Below are 17922 nucleotides of genomic sequence, written 5' to 3'. Positions count from 1 at the left end.
CCTAAGTGTTTACTTAAATTTGCACCTGCTTCCTCCAAAAACCTGAGCAGCAATCATTTTAGACAAACTCTCTACTGGGGAGAAGTTTGACGGTGGGGGTTCAATATGCAGGGGGCTGATCTGTGTAGGACCCTGCCTTGGCACCAAAGGCTGGACCGGATAATCAAGTGGCAATTCATATCCCTGGAATCCTATTATTGCAAAGATGGTCTTGCGCTGCTCTCTGAATGCCAGCAAAGTGACTGGTCTATGTAGGAAATGCTGCAGAGGCAAGGATCTGATAATGTACTCTGTACCCTACTCACACCAAATGTTCTGCGCCTTCAGTAGTCAAAGCATGGTTTCCTAAATAGCATGCCTGCATATAAATAACGGGATCCGCATGTTTGCCGTTTCACTGAAACTCACTGATTGTGCATTTACCCCTCACAGAGCTACAATTCCCAGCACCCTTTAACATGCTATGGTTCCCAGGATTCTGTGAGGGGGCATCTATGTGCTTGAAATGTATAGTGTAATGTAAGAAGCAGCCCAATTGTGTTTGGAAGTCCTCCTCCTCCTCATTCTGCGGATAAAGTTCTCTCCTGGTGGTATCACTGCTTATCAGATTAGATAGAACAGGTGCAGGTGTAGTTTAAGGACAGAAATGGCACCCTGGTGCTAATGTCAGGAACCAGCCAGAGTTTGAATTGGTTTACCAACAATCCTTGGCACTTTGCCTGTGACCTAGATAGTTGCCCTCTGGTGGGACCAGAATCAACCTCATGTAATCCTGCACAGTATCTCTGACTTTGGGTAGCAAAAAACTTTTTAACATGAGGCAGGGGATGAAAAAAATTTGGTGATGAGTAGGGACACGGGTGGCGCTGGGGTTAAACCACAGAGCCTAGGACTTGCTGATTGGAAGGTCGGCGGTTCAAATCCCTGTGACGGGGTGAGCTCCCATTGTTCGGTCCCTGCTCCTGCCAACCTAGCAGTTCGAAAGCACGTCAAAGTGCAAGTAGATAAATAGGTACCACTCCGGCGGGAAGGTAAACAGCGTTTCTGTGCCCTGCTCTGCTTCACCAGAAGTGGCTTAGTCATGCTGGCCACATGACCTGGAAGCTGTACGCCGGCTCCCTCGGCCAATAAAGCAAGATGAGCGCCACAACCCCAGAGTCGGCCACGACTGGACCTAATGGTCAGGGGTCCCCTTTCCCCTTTTAGGGCAGGACTGCATGGTTCTATTCTACACTTGCCTAAAGTAAGAGGATGTTTCAACTGCGAAACATCTATGCGTTCCCTAGCAGATAAAGAAGCTCCTTAGGATGGGATTTCAAGACGACTGATGGAGTAACAAGCAGTAAGCTGTCGGGGGTGGGGTGACAACTGCACAGAAAAATGGAGCAGCTAGACCAAGGTTAGTTAGCATGCCAGTGTCAGAGATGAGAATCAACTGCAGGTTTCTATAGTGTAGCTGCTGTTACATACCTCAGTGTCTTCTTTATCAAATGAGTACGATACGCCATTCTTCTCTTTCATCATCCTGCTCCGTCTCCTCCATTTCTGAAGCACTTCTTTATCCCTACCAAAAAAAATTTAATAAAATTCTATCAAGCTCTCTCTCTCTCTCTCTTTCTGCAGATGTTGAAAGCAACATGTATGTGCTACAGAGGTGCTGAAAAGTTGCACTTGGAGATATATTCAGAGAGAAAGAACCGCATTTGATTTGTATGTAGCTATAGATAACCTACTTTACATTCCATAGGTGTGATCTAGGTAGATGTTGGATCACAGCAAATTTAAAATGATCATGTCATTCAGACCAGCAGTACTCCCAAACAGACCCTCCATGCCATACTTAGGTTTAGAAAAAAACACACACAAAAAACCCTCTCATTGTGTTTCTAAAAGGTGAAATGTGATGTTGGGGAAGAGTGGGGAGCTAGGAGCGCCGGCTGTATCAGGTCCTCAGTCTGGCAATTCCTATCTGGAGTCTAAAACCTCCAGCAAAGGTATTTACCAGTCCTCCTACCTGAGATCGTTTTAGCTGACAATTGAACTGGGAACTTTTTCAAGAGGAATGGGGTCTTGTAGCATGCATGTGAAGATGGCACTGAACAGTGACAGGAGACGGCCTATGTCTTTGACAGCACCTTGCCAGTAAAAAAGCAATAAAATGGAAGCTGCACAACTGCCTGAAGAGAAACATTGGGTGGTTGTGGAGCATCTCTTTCCAGCTGCGGTTTCCCCCGTCCCTCCAAGTCTGCCCTCTCTCTGGACCATCAACCCAAGCTCATTTCCCAACCTGCTGGGAGAAACTTGGCTGGTGAGGGAGCGAAAATTGGTGGGTGTGGAAGAGTTTGGCACCTTCTTCCCACCTGCTGTTTCTGTTCTGGAGGAAGTCTCGCCCTTCCCCATTGCTTGTAGGGCTGCCGCCACCACAAGAGACTCTGCCCAGAGTAAATGTGAGTTAGGATCATTGCAAAGGAACGCAAAGCATAAAAAAGCAGGGCAAAGCTCCTACAGATTCCTGTCTACAGGCAAACAATCTGCAATGGTTGTGCATTCTGTCAAGTAGGAAACAGCCGTGTGTGTGTGTGTTCAGAACAGCATGGCAATTTCCAAATAACTCGCTAATAATTCCAATAATAATACTTGCTTTCTCCGCTGTTCGATTAAAGCTTGTTTCTCTTTCATGTCCTTTAGCGCTGCTAATCGGCACTGCTCTAACTTCTTACTCTGAATGAGCACATCGTATGATGAAACTGCAGGGAACAGGGTCTTCTTGCCTCTTGCCAAAGTCCTTCAAATTTTACATTAAAGGTCAAACAAAACAATTGTTTAACATCAATAGTTGAAAAGAAAGGGCACTATATATAGAAAATATCTATTCTATTTCCCAGACTATTCCAGCTTCATAAAAGATAGTCCTTTAGATCAGAATGCCTGGTTCTCCAGGCAGAACCTTCAACACAATAACACAACTGAATAGTAACCTTCATATTATAGAAGTGTAAGTCTCAGCATCATACATAGCTAGGGCTGTTAATGTTTGGTTGAGATGCCAAGAAATCTAGTTTTGTTCCTTTGATTTTTCCTGAAAAAAATGCAACGTGTCCAGTTGTTGCTATGATTTTGGTCACATCTGAGTTAGCTATACATGCAGAATAGACATAAAAGCAATCAAAGTGATTTGAGCGTGACTTTTTCTATAATTCAGGAGAGCAATAGGAATTGCCAGGCTGTGGGCCAAACTAACCACACCATTTGGGTGTCCCCATTTGGCTCATGAGGCCTGGTGACTTGATGCCATATATAGTGTCAGATGTGGGGCAGGTAAAGATGTGGTTGGGCCAAAAAGGGGAGAGGAGGTTGCAGAGCTCTGTGTGGTGTGCTATGTACCTGGCTTTGCAACTCCAATGATCAGGTGATCGTTAAACCTTGCAGATTGCTGTGCTGTGCTATGATCACCTGATCAACAGAACTTGTGAAACTCCACCCATCTGTCAAATTTGGCCCGTGGGGGAATGAGGAGATAGTTACAGTAAACACACATAACAGCAACAAAACTAATTGCATTTAGAGACCATATGTTATTATTTTTACACTATATTAAGATACAGCTGCTCCTGTTGAATGATCAGTTGCACACTTACTGCAATATATGCATTTATGTATGTGGTGGAAGCACATACCCCTGCTCCCTTTGCCAAATGATGCTCTGATCCTGACACAGCATTTTTTCTTTTAAAACTGCCCTATGCTTCCAAAGCGGGTTGCTGTTTGAAAAGCATGAGTGGAAGCTTGCAATTTGTATGGTACTATCCTGGTCTATTTTTGAAATTCCTGGGAACTAATTGAAACCTAAAGAAGCGCTGCAAATTTCAAAGAGAGTGTACACAGTCTGCCACCTTCTGGTTTTCTTCAGGAAAGGGAAAAAAATACAGGAACTGTGTTTGTGCCACACAACAGACTGCGCTAAGAATGTTATTCATTCTCCAGTGTTCCTCTGATATAGCTTGTGGGTTAAGTGCCGTTCCTGCAGTATAATCTGTCAACCATAACTCTAGATTGTTCAACATGTACTTTTGCTGTCTCCTCTGTCAAATGTGCCACAATTTATTTCTCACCTCAGGGAAAGGTAGGCAGCTATTTAGCCCATCAAGCAATTTATAGCTCTGTGCAAGCTTAAGGGTAGCTAGCTTGTATATTGGTTCTATGTCCTCAAGATCCTACAATGTAGAATTATACTCTGAAACACAGGGTTGGCTTTTGAAGAAATATGCAAGAATGGTCTGAAACGATGGCAGCATCTACTCCTGGAACTTCTGAGCCTTATTTATTTGCATCTGAAATGTGGCATGCTTGAAGTTTGAAAATACAGAAAGCAAACAGCTAGAACAGCTGTCACAATAGCATAGGTGAAGGGAAACATTTGACAATTTTAATTACGATTCAAGGATCTCTACAATGGTTTCATGTTTAAAAATTCAACATATTCTAATTCACATCATGCGGTAGACCAGTCTTTGCCATCCTGGTGCCCCCCAGATGATTTGGATTTCATCAGCTGGGCGGGCACCTGGCGGGTGAAGAAGACAAGAGTAGAAATGTAAGAAGAAAGATGCTAAGTGATGTGCACTGTCTAGGATAATATTAACAAGGTTTCATTTCACAACTGTCAAACCTTCATTCATTCACCCAGGACATTTGTACAGTTGGCTGATTAATTAATCACATTTACATGTGTTAAATTATAATAGTGATACTTATTTATTGGATTGCTTAGGCACCCTTCACTATAAGATCCCAGTGCAGACTACAACAGGGTGGGTTATAAAAAAAATACAATATTAAAATCAGTAAAAACAATAATTTGGTTATTTGTGCTAGTTTTGGATTCTAGTGCAGATAGATAGATAGATAGATAGATAGATAGATAGATAGATACAAGTTTTATATTAGTTTTTGTACGCTGCTTAGGGAATTTATAAGATGAGACAACCAGCAAATATAAATCATAATTTGATTTTTAGCCTGTTTTTCAACTCAGAAAAATCCCAAAGGTGGCTCACATAAAATAATAAAATATAATTACCTGAGGAATCTTTCAATCTCTTCCAAAATTCTGACTCCCTCACCCACCTTATGAGGGGTTTTATGAAAGGCTCCGATTTCAGAGGCCTCTTGTGGGATATTAAATACGTAAATGCAACTTACTATTTACATGCATTTTCAAATATTAAGTATATTTTCACCATAAGAAACTTAAAAGCAGAGCAAGTTGCACAATGCATTTTGTTACCTGCATGAAAACGTGGATGATTTACGAGAGAGCTTCTCTTTAGTCTTTGGTCTTCTTAACGAAGGCATGGATTCATTGGGTACCATTTTGTTATCCAGGTACTCCTCTCTTTCATCTTGTATAAGTTCGTTTCTTAGCTTCTGAAACCGTACCATTTCCTCTTCATTAGGCCATCCATCTGACAAATCCAAACTGGATTTCGTGAAGTCTGTCAAGTTTAACTTTTCAACAGGAGGAATTTCTATTGGAATCAAAAAGAGGTGAGTGTAGTAAACTCATTGGTGCAAGCAGTCATGAAGGGAAAATGGCAAAACAAGACCTAGTTATTTTCTCTCTTTCTCTCTCTAGAATTAAGCATAAAAAGCTATGTGATTCTACTCTTGAAAGTCTGGCTTGCTTTTCTCAGCCACTGTTCTGCTCCCTATTACAGTGCAATCATCAGAAATGACACTATAGTACTGTACATGGAAATGTTTTCTATGCTGGCAGATGAAAAGAAAAATAATACATTTTGCAGCTCTCGTCACTCTGCCACTTGTTTTACGTTAGAGCCTGATGGATTTGTTTACCCTGCCCCCTTTCCTTCAATCCATGCTTTATGATCCTAGTAGGGTATTCTTTTGGAAACATCTTCCTCATCTCCTAAAAAGGGAATACTATTAGTTTATTTTACAAATCCATTAGTCCCTGTTCCGATTTTCTTTGCATGGTGAGAGGATAAGGTTTCATTGATTCTCGTTTGCTGGTTTGTTATCCTGAGCTCCATTCTGGCAGGTAGGTAGGCAGGCAGCAGCAGCAGGTCTTGGGGTCTCAAATTTCAGTGGCACCCTGTGCAATGCCAAAATGTGGTGCCCCTCTGCCTCTCATACTGCATTCTACATCACAGTTGTGATATCCTCGGCAGCACCCCCGAGGCTCTGGGCCCAGTGCGACTGAACTGGTCATATTCCCCTAAATCTGCCTCACCACCAGAAGTGCTGAATCCCCAAACACTGCTAGGAACCTAGGAGACATAGGCCCTACACACCTTTCCTACTTCCTCTGACCTCCCAATACCTATGGCCTTTCAGTTCTATACAACCTCCATGTTTTCTATTTCTCTGTATCTTGAATAGGCAAATGTCATACCTGGGAAACAAAATTCCTGGATGAAGAATAATGGACCTGAAATAACAGCTTGGCATTTCACCATTTTAACGTATGATGAGACCAATTATAGCACGTTCTTCTTGTATCCGATACAGTCATGGCAACAAATTTGCTACAAAGGGGTGAGCACTAGTTTTATTTTTTATTTTTTTAAAAAAATTTTTATTGCGTTTCTTTCCATAGGTTAACAGATTTGTTTACATAGCAACATGCAAGAAACATTTTTTTTATATATAAAGAAAAATAAAAAAAAGAAGAAAGAATTAAGTAACTTTCACAGCGTCCTTCAACAGTTCACTTTCTTTTTGGACCTCCTCGCATCCTCTCAACATTGCATTCATTATTCTAGCCAGTTCAGCAATTTGTTATCTAGTTTCACATCTTATTGTACCTTTGAATTTATTATGTTACCAATTTCGGAAGTTTGTAATTTAGTTTAACACTCTTAATAAACATAATATTTTGTTTCTAATTTATCTCGTTTTTTTTTTTTCATCAAAACTTACTTTATCATTTACTTAAATAAATTGCAGAAGCATAACGTTTCTTAATCGTGCACCATCTTAACATTCAAACAACTTATAATATTTTTGCAAATAGTCCTTGAATTTTTTCCAGTCCTCCTCCATTGTTTCTTCGCTCAGATCTCGGATTCTGCCAGTCATTTCTGCCAACTCCATATAGTCCATCAGCTGCGTCTGCCAGTCCTCCAGTGTGGGTAAATCTGGTGTCTTCCAGAACTTTGCAATAAGAATCCTTGCTGCTGTGGTTGCATACATAAACCAGGTTCTGTCCTTCTTTGGCACCTTCCGGTCCACCATGCCCAGGAGAAAGGCCTCTGGTTTCTTAGAAAAGGTATATTTAAATACCTTTTTCAACTCATTGTATATCATTTCCTAGAAGGCCTTTACTTTCGGGCAGGTCCACCAGAGGTGAAAGAATGTCCCTTCTGCCTCCTTGCATTTCCAACACTTATTATCAGACAGATGATATATTTTAGCCAACTTGACTGGGGTCATGTACCACCGGTATACCATTTTCATAATGTTCTCTTTCAAGGCACTACATGCCGTGAATTTCATACCGGTGTTCCATAACCTTTCCCAGTCCTCAGACATAATATTATGTCCTACATCCTGTGCCCATTTTATCATAGCAGATTTAACTGTCTCATCCTGTGTGTTCCATTTAAGCAGCAAGTCATACATTCTCGAGAGTACCTTAGTCTTTGGTTCTAGTAACTCCGTCTCCAGTTTCGATTTCTCCGTCTGGAAACCCACTTTTTTATCCATTTTAAATACCTCTTGAATTTGAGCGTAATGTAACCAATCTCGCACCTTACTTTTTAATTTGTCCTGGCTTTGGAGCTTCCAATTGTCTCCGATTCTTTCAATTAATTCCCAATATTTTGGCCAATAGGCCTCCATATTGGGCCTTTTTTTGGAAATCTTGGCTTCCACTGGTGATAACCACCTCGGGGTCTTACTTTCTAGTAAATCCTTATACTTCATCCAGACGGCAAAAATTGATTTTCTGACAATATGGTTTTTAAACAGTTTATGAACCTTCGCCTTGTCATACCACAAGTATGCATGCCAACCAGTTTTAGACTTTGTCCTCATACTTTCCCTGAGCATTCCAAGGTAAAGTCTGATTAGAGGACCCTTCCTATCATCTGACGCACCGTCATTGTTTTAGGTTGCAAATCTAATCTGCTTTATCCAAGAGCCGTAAAATTCAAAACGACTTACTTCTGAGTAGCCATGGTTAGAACTGCACTGTGAAAGTAGGCAGATTATGTAGATTTTCTCTTAGGTTTTCCACATTGTGTGACTAGGAAAAACAGTTATGGCATGTATGTTGGGTATGGCGTGTATTTCCTACAGAGCTCTGGGAGGAAAAGTCCTTTAAGTCCTTAATGTGTGACTGCTGTATATAACTCGAGCTGGGAAATAGCATGCAGCTCAATCCTAGGCATGTTTATTTAGAAGGCAGTCCCATTATGTTCAATGGTCTCTCTCCCTATAATTATGTTTAGGTTCAGAGCCCAGGTTATGAACCATTGTTCCTGGAACGGTGCCAAACAGTACAGGAAAAGCAACAAAAACCAATGCCATACCATACCGGTTTGGGATTGAGGGATGCCTCTTGCATTCCCTTCCAAATTCAAAGAGTTTGAAATTTTGAGAGTAGTTGATGAGACTGAAACCTGCCAAGCTGGTTCCAGCTAAGCATGTTCTATTGCTAAGCAAACTAAGGTGAAATGTTTCCATAGGGGCTAGTTGTTAGGAAGGGGGGCTTTCTTTCCCCACTTTCCCCATCTCTGTGGAAGAGGATGTCATCAAGCTGTTTGGGAAGAAGTTACTGTACAGGGTTAGGTTGAGAAGCTGAGAAGACACTGCTGAGTTGGGCTCTGAAGATTTGATAATATTCTTGCTGTTCCCCATAAGGTTTTATGGAAGAGCAGTACATTTTGGATTAACTGTAAAGAATGGTTTAATGCTGTGTCTCCACTTATGCTCAGCCAGTATGTTTATAAATAGATGCAATTATTACAAAATGTTATTAAGCCTCCACTGACCTCATTCAAAAGAAGCCAAATTTGAGCACATGGTGCACACCTGAAGCCTCACTGTTCAGGGTTTGGGGATGCATATTAACATTATTTTTTGTTCTGAATAGGCAACAGTTCATAAGTACAGTATATCTTGACAGATCCTTCCACTTTTAAATCACCATTCAATATTTTATCTTTGGTTTAAGACGCAAGATTCAGGATAGGCTGAGTTTTCACACATTTACTAGAATTAATGAATTTATAGAATGTTTCTGTTCTAGCAGCAGGAAAAATGGGAGCTATTCTGGAGCTATTCAGGCCCAGCAGGAAAAATGGGAGCTATTCTGGAAGGTATAGGATGGACAGAAGTGCAAGAGCTCTCACCAGGGAGAGCTTCATGGGTTGGGAAGGAGTAGAAAGTTGAAAGAAGCCCACAGATATTAGAGACCTGTAGATTCCTGCAGTCATGTGCAGGTTGCCTTGGTGCTCTTGATGTTGCTGGCTCTTTCTACAATTCCTTCCCAATTCCTGGCGAAAACTTTGTGCCTTGTTTTTGAAGCTGACCACCCATGGTTTTCCCAGCATGCAAATGGCTCTAGGATGTAGCAAAGCAGCTGCCCTTTATGGCATGGATTTAGATGAGCAAGACTGTAAAGCCTGTTGTTTTATTACGATGCAAATTAAAAATGCACATGTAAATAATAAAGTTGCCATATCCTTCATTTACATGCTTAACGTGAGCAATACTAATGGAGTGTGCTTAGGGCTTAGCTGTACATGTAACACAGACTAGATTACCCTGCACAATTAATACAATGTAAATGCCAGAGAAAATATGTATCAGGTAAAAGGGCAGCACACACAAATCCCAAAGTGACTGGCATATTAAATGCTTACAGGCCTGGGAGAGTCTCCAGACACATTCAACCTGCACTTGAAATCTCCCTGCTTATAAATGTCACCAAGCCTAGAAATATTTGTGCATGGAACAGAGAACCCCTTGAGGCTTGGTTTTTAATTTAATTGGCCTCCTGGGTAGAATACCAGATAATTTCTATTCATTTATGGCAATTTACTCACAAGTATTAATAGACTACACAGAGCTTTTTAAATATAAAAGGTTAAGAGGAGAAGAATCTGATCCAAACACGAACTTGTGGCATCAGTCCTTAAATACTTTGAGTATAGATTAGGAGAAGAGCCATGGTTCGATAACAGAGCCATAGCCATTCAGTGTAGATAATACTGAGCTAGATGGACCAATGATGTGACTCAGTACTAAGAAGCTTCCTAGGTGTTTAACCTGTGGCCCTCCAGAGGTGAACTACAGCTCCCATAATCCCTGACCATTGGCCATGATGGCTGGGTCTGATGGGAGTCCAATAGTATCTGGAGGGCCATGCCTTAAGTCTGTCCTCTATGCTGTTTCCCTGTTCTTAATCCCTACAGATGCCACTTTTAGCTTTGCGATGGGGTCTGGGGTAACATGTAGGTACAACAATACAAGAACAGCACAAATCATATATGCATCAAGGAAGGCAATTAGACAAGATCTAATGCATATTTTAATATATAATTTATTTTCTAGACACATGGCCATAACAAGCACTGATAAAACATACAATATTTTTCAGAAATATTTACAGTGATTTTGAAAACAAACATTGCATGTGTACAAATAGATTTCAGTTAGGATAAATATAAATACCATCTGACTCTACATTCTTATGCTTCCATAACTGATCATGGAATCGGGTTTACATTTAAGTGCTATGAGGAATCTCATGCCTTCGGTGCATTTCAAACACAAATTACCTCATTATTGCTTTTTAATATTATTTTGGTCATTAATTTGCATATACAGTTTGAGCAGTGTCTACAGTACACTCTTCTTATGACAGACACATTCATATGAATGCACTGTAAGTCTAAGAGGCAATGAAACAATGGGGAATGATCACACAGATACAATATCTCTGCTTTCATAATACTGCTGCAATGTTGATTCCAAATCATATTTTGAGATGCTGTAACAAGGTAGTTTTCTGATACTTCCCAACCTAAACATTTATTTGGTGGGACATGGACTCAGAATCAGGCCATTAGGGTCATTATACTTTATGCAAAATGATACTTTTTTTATCTCGAACAGGCAGCAGTTTGAGCTAAGCATAAAAGGAGTGCACCATATTTTACAATAAACATTGTACACATATATAATACAGAGGAATTTCACCTCTACTTTCAATAGGCTGTTCTTACATGGTTCAGTCCAGAAAAATTCTAAGACATTATGGATAAATATATATAAAGCAATAAATAATAACATCTATTTAAACATCTATGCATATGATCCACTTCTACGGTTCAGACTATTGGCAGCAATATAAGCATTCAGTCTGTGCATCCCAGGATATTCCCGAGCACTTCTGGATTTAAATCGAATTACATCTATAAATCACAAAATTAAAGAAAAATGTATTATTTCATGTATGACCCTCAGAAGTTCAGGGGTTCAAAAAAAGTATTTATAACGTAAGGGTTAAAGAATCACTAGTTCTGATCCAGCACCAATGGCACTATATTGCTATTTCCACCTAAGGGACAGGGATGGAAATGGGTTGGGTTTGGGGTATAGGTACTTTGTTTAAAAAAAGAAAAATACAGAAGGATACATAGCATCCAAAGTGGTAGGGGGAAAAATGCAACAAAACAGAGAAAGAAGTAGATCAACTCGTGGGGCAGTAAAAATAGAGTTGGAGGAGGATGCACCTGTTATAGAGTGCAAAATGCAAGAGCAATGCTATTACAGGCACCATCCAATTGATGCACAGTACACAAAACAATGTTATTCTAATAGAACTGTATTTTCTCAGAAGCTTAATACTGTGGTTTGACTACAAGGAAAATGCAATTTCCCAGGCATGGAGCTGCTTGACTTGGGGTGGGAAGTTGGGGTGGGGGCAGACTTTAGTGGACCATGCCCAACAAATGGGTAAAAACAATCTTGTAAAACAATGCAGTCTGGATAGGCCCTTATTTGATTACAAAGTTTGGAACAATTTGTATACATATTTACAATGAATTGATTCAGGCATCACAGCCAAACCATGTTTTTGGCTCTTGAGGCCATCATTTGGAATCATATGCTTCTTCCAACTTCATCTCCTTGCACAAATTTCCTAGTTTTTGACAACTATGGGTATCCATATACCAGAATGTGAATCCCAGAATTTGGTTTCCGGGCAAACTATGGCTTGCTGTCCACACATATTGCTCTATTTGGACATCATAGCAAACTATGGTTCCTATGGATCAAGAGGTGCAGGAGGAAACTCTAGCACATGAAGGAGAGAAGGCAGTGCATGAGCCTGAGGCACAGTCCTAATGTCCAAACCATGATTTGGCTGCAACATCTGAACTAAACAGATTACAGAAACAGAAATGAAAATATGTACAAAAGAATGAACATCAAAATGTTGTTGCCCTCTAACTTGATACGTTCTGCTAAACTCACTAAGGCAGCTCATCTGTCTCCACAAATCGTTGAAAGCTTTCCTGCGATCTGGTGGTCTGTCGCATTTTCTTTTATATTCTCTAACAATGGCCCTTGCTTCTTCTTCTAGTGGAGAAGGAAAATCTGCGAAATACAGAATTTCAAGGTACGTGTGCACTTTATAAGTGACTAAACTGGCATGGAATGACTCTTTACAAATACTCTATGAAGGATATCTTGACCTGGGAGGAGTCTGTTCTTTCGGCGACAGATAAAATACGAGTCTAGTTGTGCAAAAAGCATGCTTTTCCTTCAGGCGTGGTATGTTTGCAGCGAGAAATCACAAGCTTATACAGTATGTCCTTTTCCAGTTACAATCCAGTTATATTGGAGCAATATGATTTTTTGGAAAATCATATTTTTTGGATTGTAACTTTTCCAGTTACAATCCAGTTATATTGGAGCAATATGATTTTTTGATTTTTTGACAGTTTAAGACAAGGATTAAAAGTGTGTTGTTTAAGCAGGCACCAAGCTGATGCTCCTTTTCCAACTCTTTTAACAAATTTCTGCACTGATCTAATAAACATTCTGTTTCCCTGAAGGCCAACAGGTTATGGACACATCAAACATTACCAGTTGTTAAGGAAGATTTATGCCACTTTCATAAGTCACTTCACACCATTTTTTTATTGTGAAAAATAAGAATGCAGCATTTTAAGTTTGAATTCTAGTCCCAGGAAATGTGCTTATTTAATGTAATAGTCATGTAGATATTCATTTTCTATAAATCTGCACCACAGAAAATCTGGGGGTGGCTTCTCCTGCACTAGAAACTGGTGGTGTAGCAAGATTCACATATAAAGGTCCTGCATATAATATGGGTATGCAGAAAGGAGAAGTTTAGTGATTGGAATGCCTTTAAGTAGAGATGCAGAAATCTGCGCTTATCTAAACTGATGTTTCTACATAGCCATTGCCAGGAATTCTAATGACTGCCTCGATCTGGAAACTGAAGCATGACTGATACAATATCTTCAAAAATGTTAAAAGGTATTACATCATGAAGATACAGGAAATTAACAAAACAATTAAAATGTCTCTCATGAAATCAGCCTTCCTCTCCAAGTCTTGACACTCAATGTTTAAACCTCCCCCTGGTAAGTAATTATTTAATAAAAATGGGAAGCAGAATAGCATAATAATTCCAGACTCAAGACTTCTTTTGTTACAGGAAAATGAGTTTTTGGGTTTCCCCCATACATTAAAAAATAAAATATTATTCAAGTCAGCATCCATTATCAATCAATCTTATGAAGTGGGGTTTGATATAACATGAACACAGTGTTCATGGCCACAGTGATCCCATGCGATGGTCATCTCCAGGCTTGACTACTGTAATTCGCTCTACGCGGGGCTGCCCTTGAAGCTGTCCCAGAAACTCCAGCGGGTGCAGAATGCTGCAGCGAGGCTCCTCACGGGGTCTCTGCCATGGGAGCATATTCATCCAGTGCTTTTCAAGCTGCACTGGCTCCCGGTGGAGTACAGGGTCAGATTTAAGGTGTTCTTGACCTTTAAAGCCCTTTACGGCCTAGGACCCTCGTACCTACGGGACCGCCTCTCCCGGTATGCCCCACAGAGAGCCTCAAGGTCCATGAATAGCAACACCCTAGTGGTCCCGGGCCCTAAGGAAGTTAGATTACCTTCAACCAGGGCCAGGGCCTTTTCAACTCTGGCTCCGGCCTGGTGGAACACTCTGCCTCATGAGACCAGGGCCCTGCAGGATCTGATTTCTTTCCGCAGGGCCTGTAAGACAGAGTTGTTCCGCCTGGCCTTTGCCTTGGAGCCAATTTGATTCCCTTCCTCTCTTTCTTTTTTCTTTTCCTTCTCCTCCTGCGAGGAGGCTACATTTTAATATTTTAATGTTTCAATATTTTAATGTTGTATTTTAATTTTGTTTTTAAGTTGTAATCATTCAACTTGTTTTTATTATTGCTTGTAAGCCACTCTGAGCCTGGCCTTGGCTGGGGAGGGCGGGGTATAAATAAAAAATTATTATTATTATTATTATTAAACATTAGCTTTTGACTGTATGCCATAAATACAGTGGAAGATTTCTTCCTGGGCAGGTATATATTTTAAACGCTTCTGACTACGCAGTCTGAATGTGGATGTTTTAAATCCACAATGCATTGCTCTCAGTGGGATGTTTATGCAGATGAACATTTCTATCCAAATAATGGTAATTATATGCAACTAAAGCTGAACCAGATGACAATTTAGAAAGTTTGCTTTTTGAAAGCTTTTTCAGGATGCCACAAATATCAGTACTAAGAATTCAGAACAACTCTATCCTCATGTCTTGCCAAATGTAAGACACCTCATCGGTTCTGAACTATGGAACTAATAGAAAGGCAGGAGATAAAATAGAAGCCGAAGCTTCATATGAAATATAATCCACATGAGAACCACTTATGACCATTAATAAGTGCGGCTGAAGCCTATTTCACAGCTTGAGAAGTCAAATAAACCATGTAAACTGAGGCTCTGTCAGAAGACAAATTGTCTTCAATGGCTATAGGGCCCATTCACAATAGTAGGGGGTGTTAAGACTATCTGGCACTCTTAAAACCTGAGCTGGCACAGAGAAGGCTGATGGGCCGGCACTATGACCCACAGGGGTAATTTGGGGTTTCTGTAAAACAAGAGAGACCAACAGGGCAAATGAATGAATCCTCATTCTGCTTCCAATGTACACACCACAATGAGATGTAATGAGGAAACATACATGGCCATACTATCCCAGCCTAATCAGACTCCACAAAGTTAACTAATTGAATCATTAAATTGACCCTTCCTGTTCTTGTTAGGATGACAGCAGAGCCTTTCAACATAAAAATAAAACTTTTAACCTTATGCCATAAAATGCAATAATTAACTTCACATCTATGACTTCACAACCTGACCCCTGAACTATATATGTAGAAAGAACAGTTCTTATTTATTTATTTTTCTCTAGGCGGACACATCTTTTCTTTTAAAAAAGCATATTAAAGTTACTATACCTGGAGTAACAGGTTCTCTATAGTCAAGGTTCTCACCGCTCATCCTTTGAAGGAAGGATAGAATGGCTGGCAGGCCCTTTTGTATCACCTCAAGAGGAGGAAATTCTAGGGGACAATGCCTGAGATTCAAAGCTGTAAGTGAACTTATGTTACCTGCCAAAAAAGAAAAAAATGGTTTAAGTTGACCACCATCAGTCATTTGGGAAAATTCAATGCAGTGGGTGGAATTCAACACTAGGTCTACCTAGAGAGGACCCACTGAAATCAATGGACATGAATAAGTTACGTCTATTAATGCCAATAGTTGAATTCCACCCACTGCCACGTAAAGTTTTTGTGACACATTTTATTCAGAGATGGTCAACATTCCTAGGGAGTTAAAGACAAACACAAACATATTTATGCACTCGATAACGTAATGCTTCAGCAGCAGCTTCTCCTTCTACAACACTACTGTGCCAGGGGTGCAGAATCATCTTGCTGTTGAGGAACATTTTCCCCTCCCAAGTAATTTACACATTGAGGGAGAGAAGCTGAATGTTAGGGGTAGGTGGAGCCAGAGCCAAAAGTGACAGGACCAGGACAAGGCACTCACACCGAACACCCTTTTCTCCCTCTGAGCTTTTCCCTTTCGCACTGTTTTCCCACTCTTTGCTACCAGTAAGTGTATGTGGTCCATGGGCTGCAGGTTCACCACCTTGTACCAACACAGCCTCTGCTGCCCTTTCTCCTTTCTGCCCCAAAGCATTCTCCAGATCTTATTCCTGCCCCACTCTCACTTTTCTCAGCCCCCTGTTACGTAGCTGCCTTTTCTTTCCCCCTTCAATCTAATACATAATCAGTGGAGACTTCCTACTGATAGGTCCCACAGATTATAGTTCTACAGTATTGCTACTGTTGGGCTCAGGTCTATTTTCTGCCCAGGCTGTATCAGCTTTTCCTGTCAAACCTCTAGATCTGTCAGCATGGGCCTGGGAAGGAGATATAAAGAGGTGGCTGACAAATGGAAATCTCAGGTGGCTGCTTTCTTGATTACCCGTGAGCTAGACATTTGAAAAACTCAAGAGCGACATATAGCCTCCAAATACACAGTTTAATAGATCTTAACAGTACTTTCAGAGAGCACAAAAAAGACAACTCATTCAACTGTTTGAAGCCAAAAACAAAAGATGACATGGGGCAATTCTTGGGCTTTTGGAAAATGCATGCCTCTTATTTCATACCAATTGCAATCAAACTACTCTGTGATTTCCCAGAAATGAGGTTAAAATGTTTGTAATGCTACCCTTACATATTCTTTTAAGATGCTTTCAGGCACTATGGAAGGATCCCAGATCAGCAGTATGTTTGTCATGAGGGCAGATGGTATGACCTAATTTTGTATTGCCTGAAAGCGTGGAGTCAATTCTCATATACAAACACAAAGAACAAGTGAAATACCATGACAGTCTCAAAGACAGAATGTAGTCTCTGGTTCCTTCACAGAATTGGAAATATTGTAAATACCAACTTCTACTGAGCAAAGAGTGAAAATGTGTGATCTAAACATGTTTTTAAAAGCTTTAAGCCAAAACTGAATACAGTATAGCAAAGCTACAGCTAAAACTTTGCTTTTAATCAGACAGGGTAGATTCCTTAGAAAACAAGAGACCCAGGCCACAATTCTGAAGTCTTCAGTTGTCTTATTGAGAAAGTATCATTTATTCAAAAATGGGACATGTTTAAGATATATTTACAAAAACATAACAGCGGTGTGACATCTATGGCTGCATTTGAGTGACCCCCATGTAAAATAATAACAAAGAAATAAGGGAAAATGGAACGATATGTTGTAAGAATGTATTAGAAAATATGAATAGATGAAGATAATCATTATAAGTACATTCGATATTAGAAATGGTAAATGCATTGGAAGTTGATGGGAAGTCTATTTAGTAACTTTAGTAAGAATGTTGAACAAAAGAGATTGTATAAGATTGAATCCATTTTTATCTGTATATTTATATAAGATTATTTACATAAGACCGTTTTTGGTTTATATAAGTTTGTTTTTGTTATTTATGAAACTCAATAAAGCATTGAAGGGGGGGGGGGGAGAGAAAGTATGAAAACCCTCCTCCTGAAGTCCAAAAATAACTTGCTCTTTAAGCCAACAAACCGCAATGTGAGAGATTCTCCAAAGGCTGCAGAATAGCTTAAACCCTTTGCACCTTCTCTAGAGGAAATTCCAGTAGTGCACATGGGTCTTTTGAATGCACACACCTTTGCGCATTGGGATGATACCCTATTTACTTAGATTTATAGCACCACATCCTCCATACTAGGAGCAAATAAAAAGTACTGTAAAACAAATGGTAAAAAGCTTCCT

General features: G+C 40.1%; 1 protein-coding gene across 1 annotated transcript in view; it reads right to left on the bottom strand.

Moving 5' to 3' along the window:
- Positions 1-17922, bottom strand: part of LRRC27 (leucine rich repeat containing 27) — a 43684-nt gene that overhangs the window by 15978 nt on the left and 9784 nt on the right. Inside the window, exons 5-9 of the mRNA XM_081189517.1 lie at positions 15555-15707; positions 12511-12633; positions 5288-5528; positions 2642-2785; positions 1471-1564 (exon numbers count right to left, since the gene is read on the bottom strand). Coding sequence (XP_081045643.1) covers positions 1471-1564; positions 2642-2785; positions 5288-5528; positions 12511-12633; positions 15555-15707 — 755 coding nt within the window. The remainder of the gene's footprint in view (positions 1-1470; positions 1565-2641; positions 2786-5287; positions 5529-12510; positions 12634-15554; positions 15708-17922) is intronic.

Source organism: Podarcis bocagei, assembly GCF_964188305.1.
Source record: "Podarcis bocagei genome assembly, chromosome: 4".
NCBI classification, from domain to species: Eukaryota; Metazoa; Chordata; class Lepidosauria; order Squamata; family Lacertidae; genus Podarcis; species Podarcis bocagei.
The sequence above is the reverse complement of the archived record's forward strand: the minus strand, read 5'-3'. Positions and strand labels throughout refer to the sequence as shown.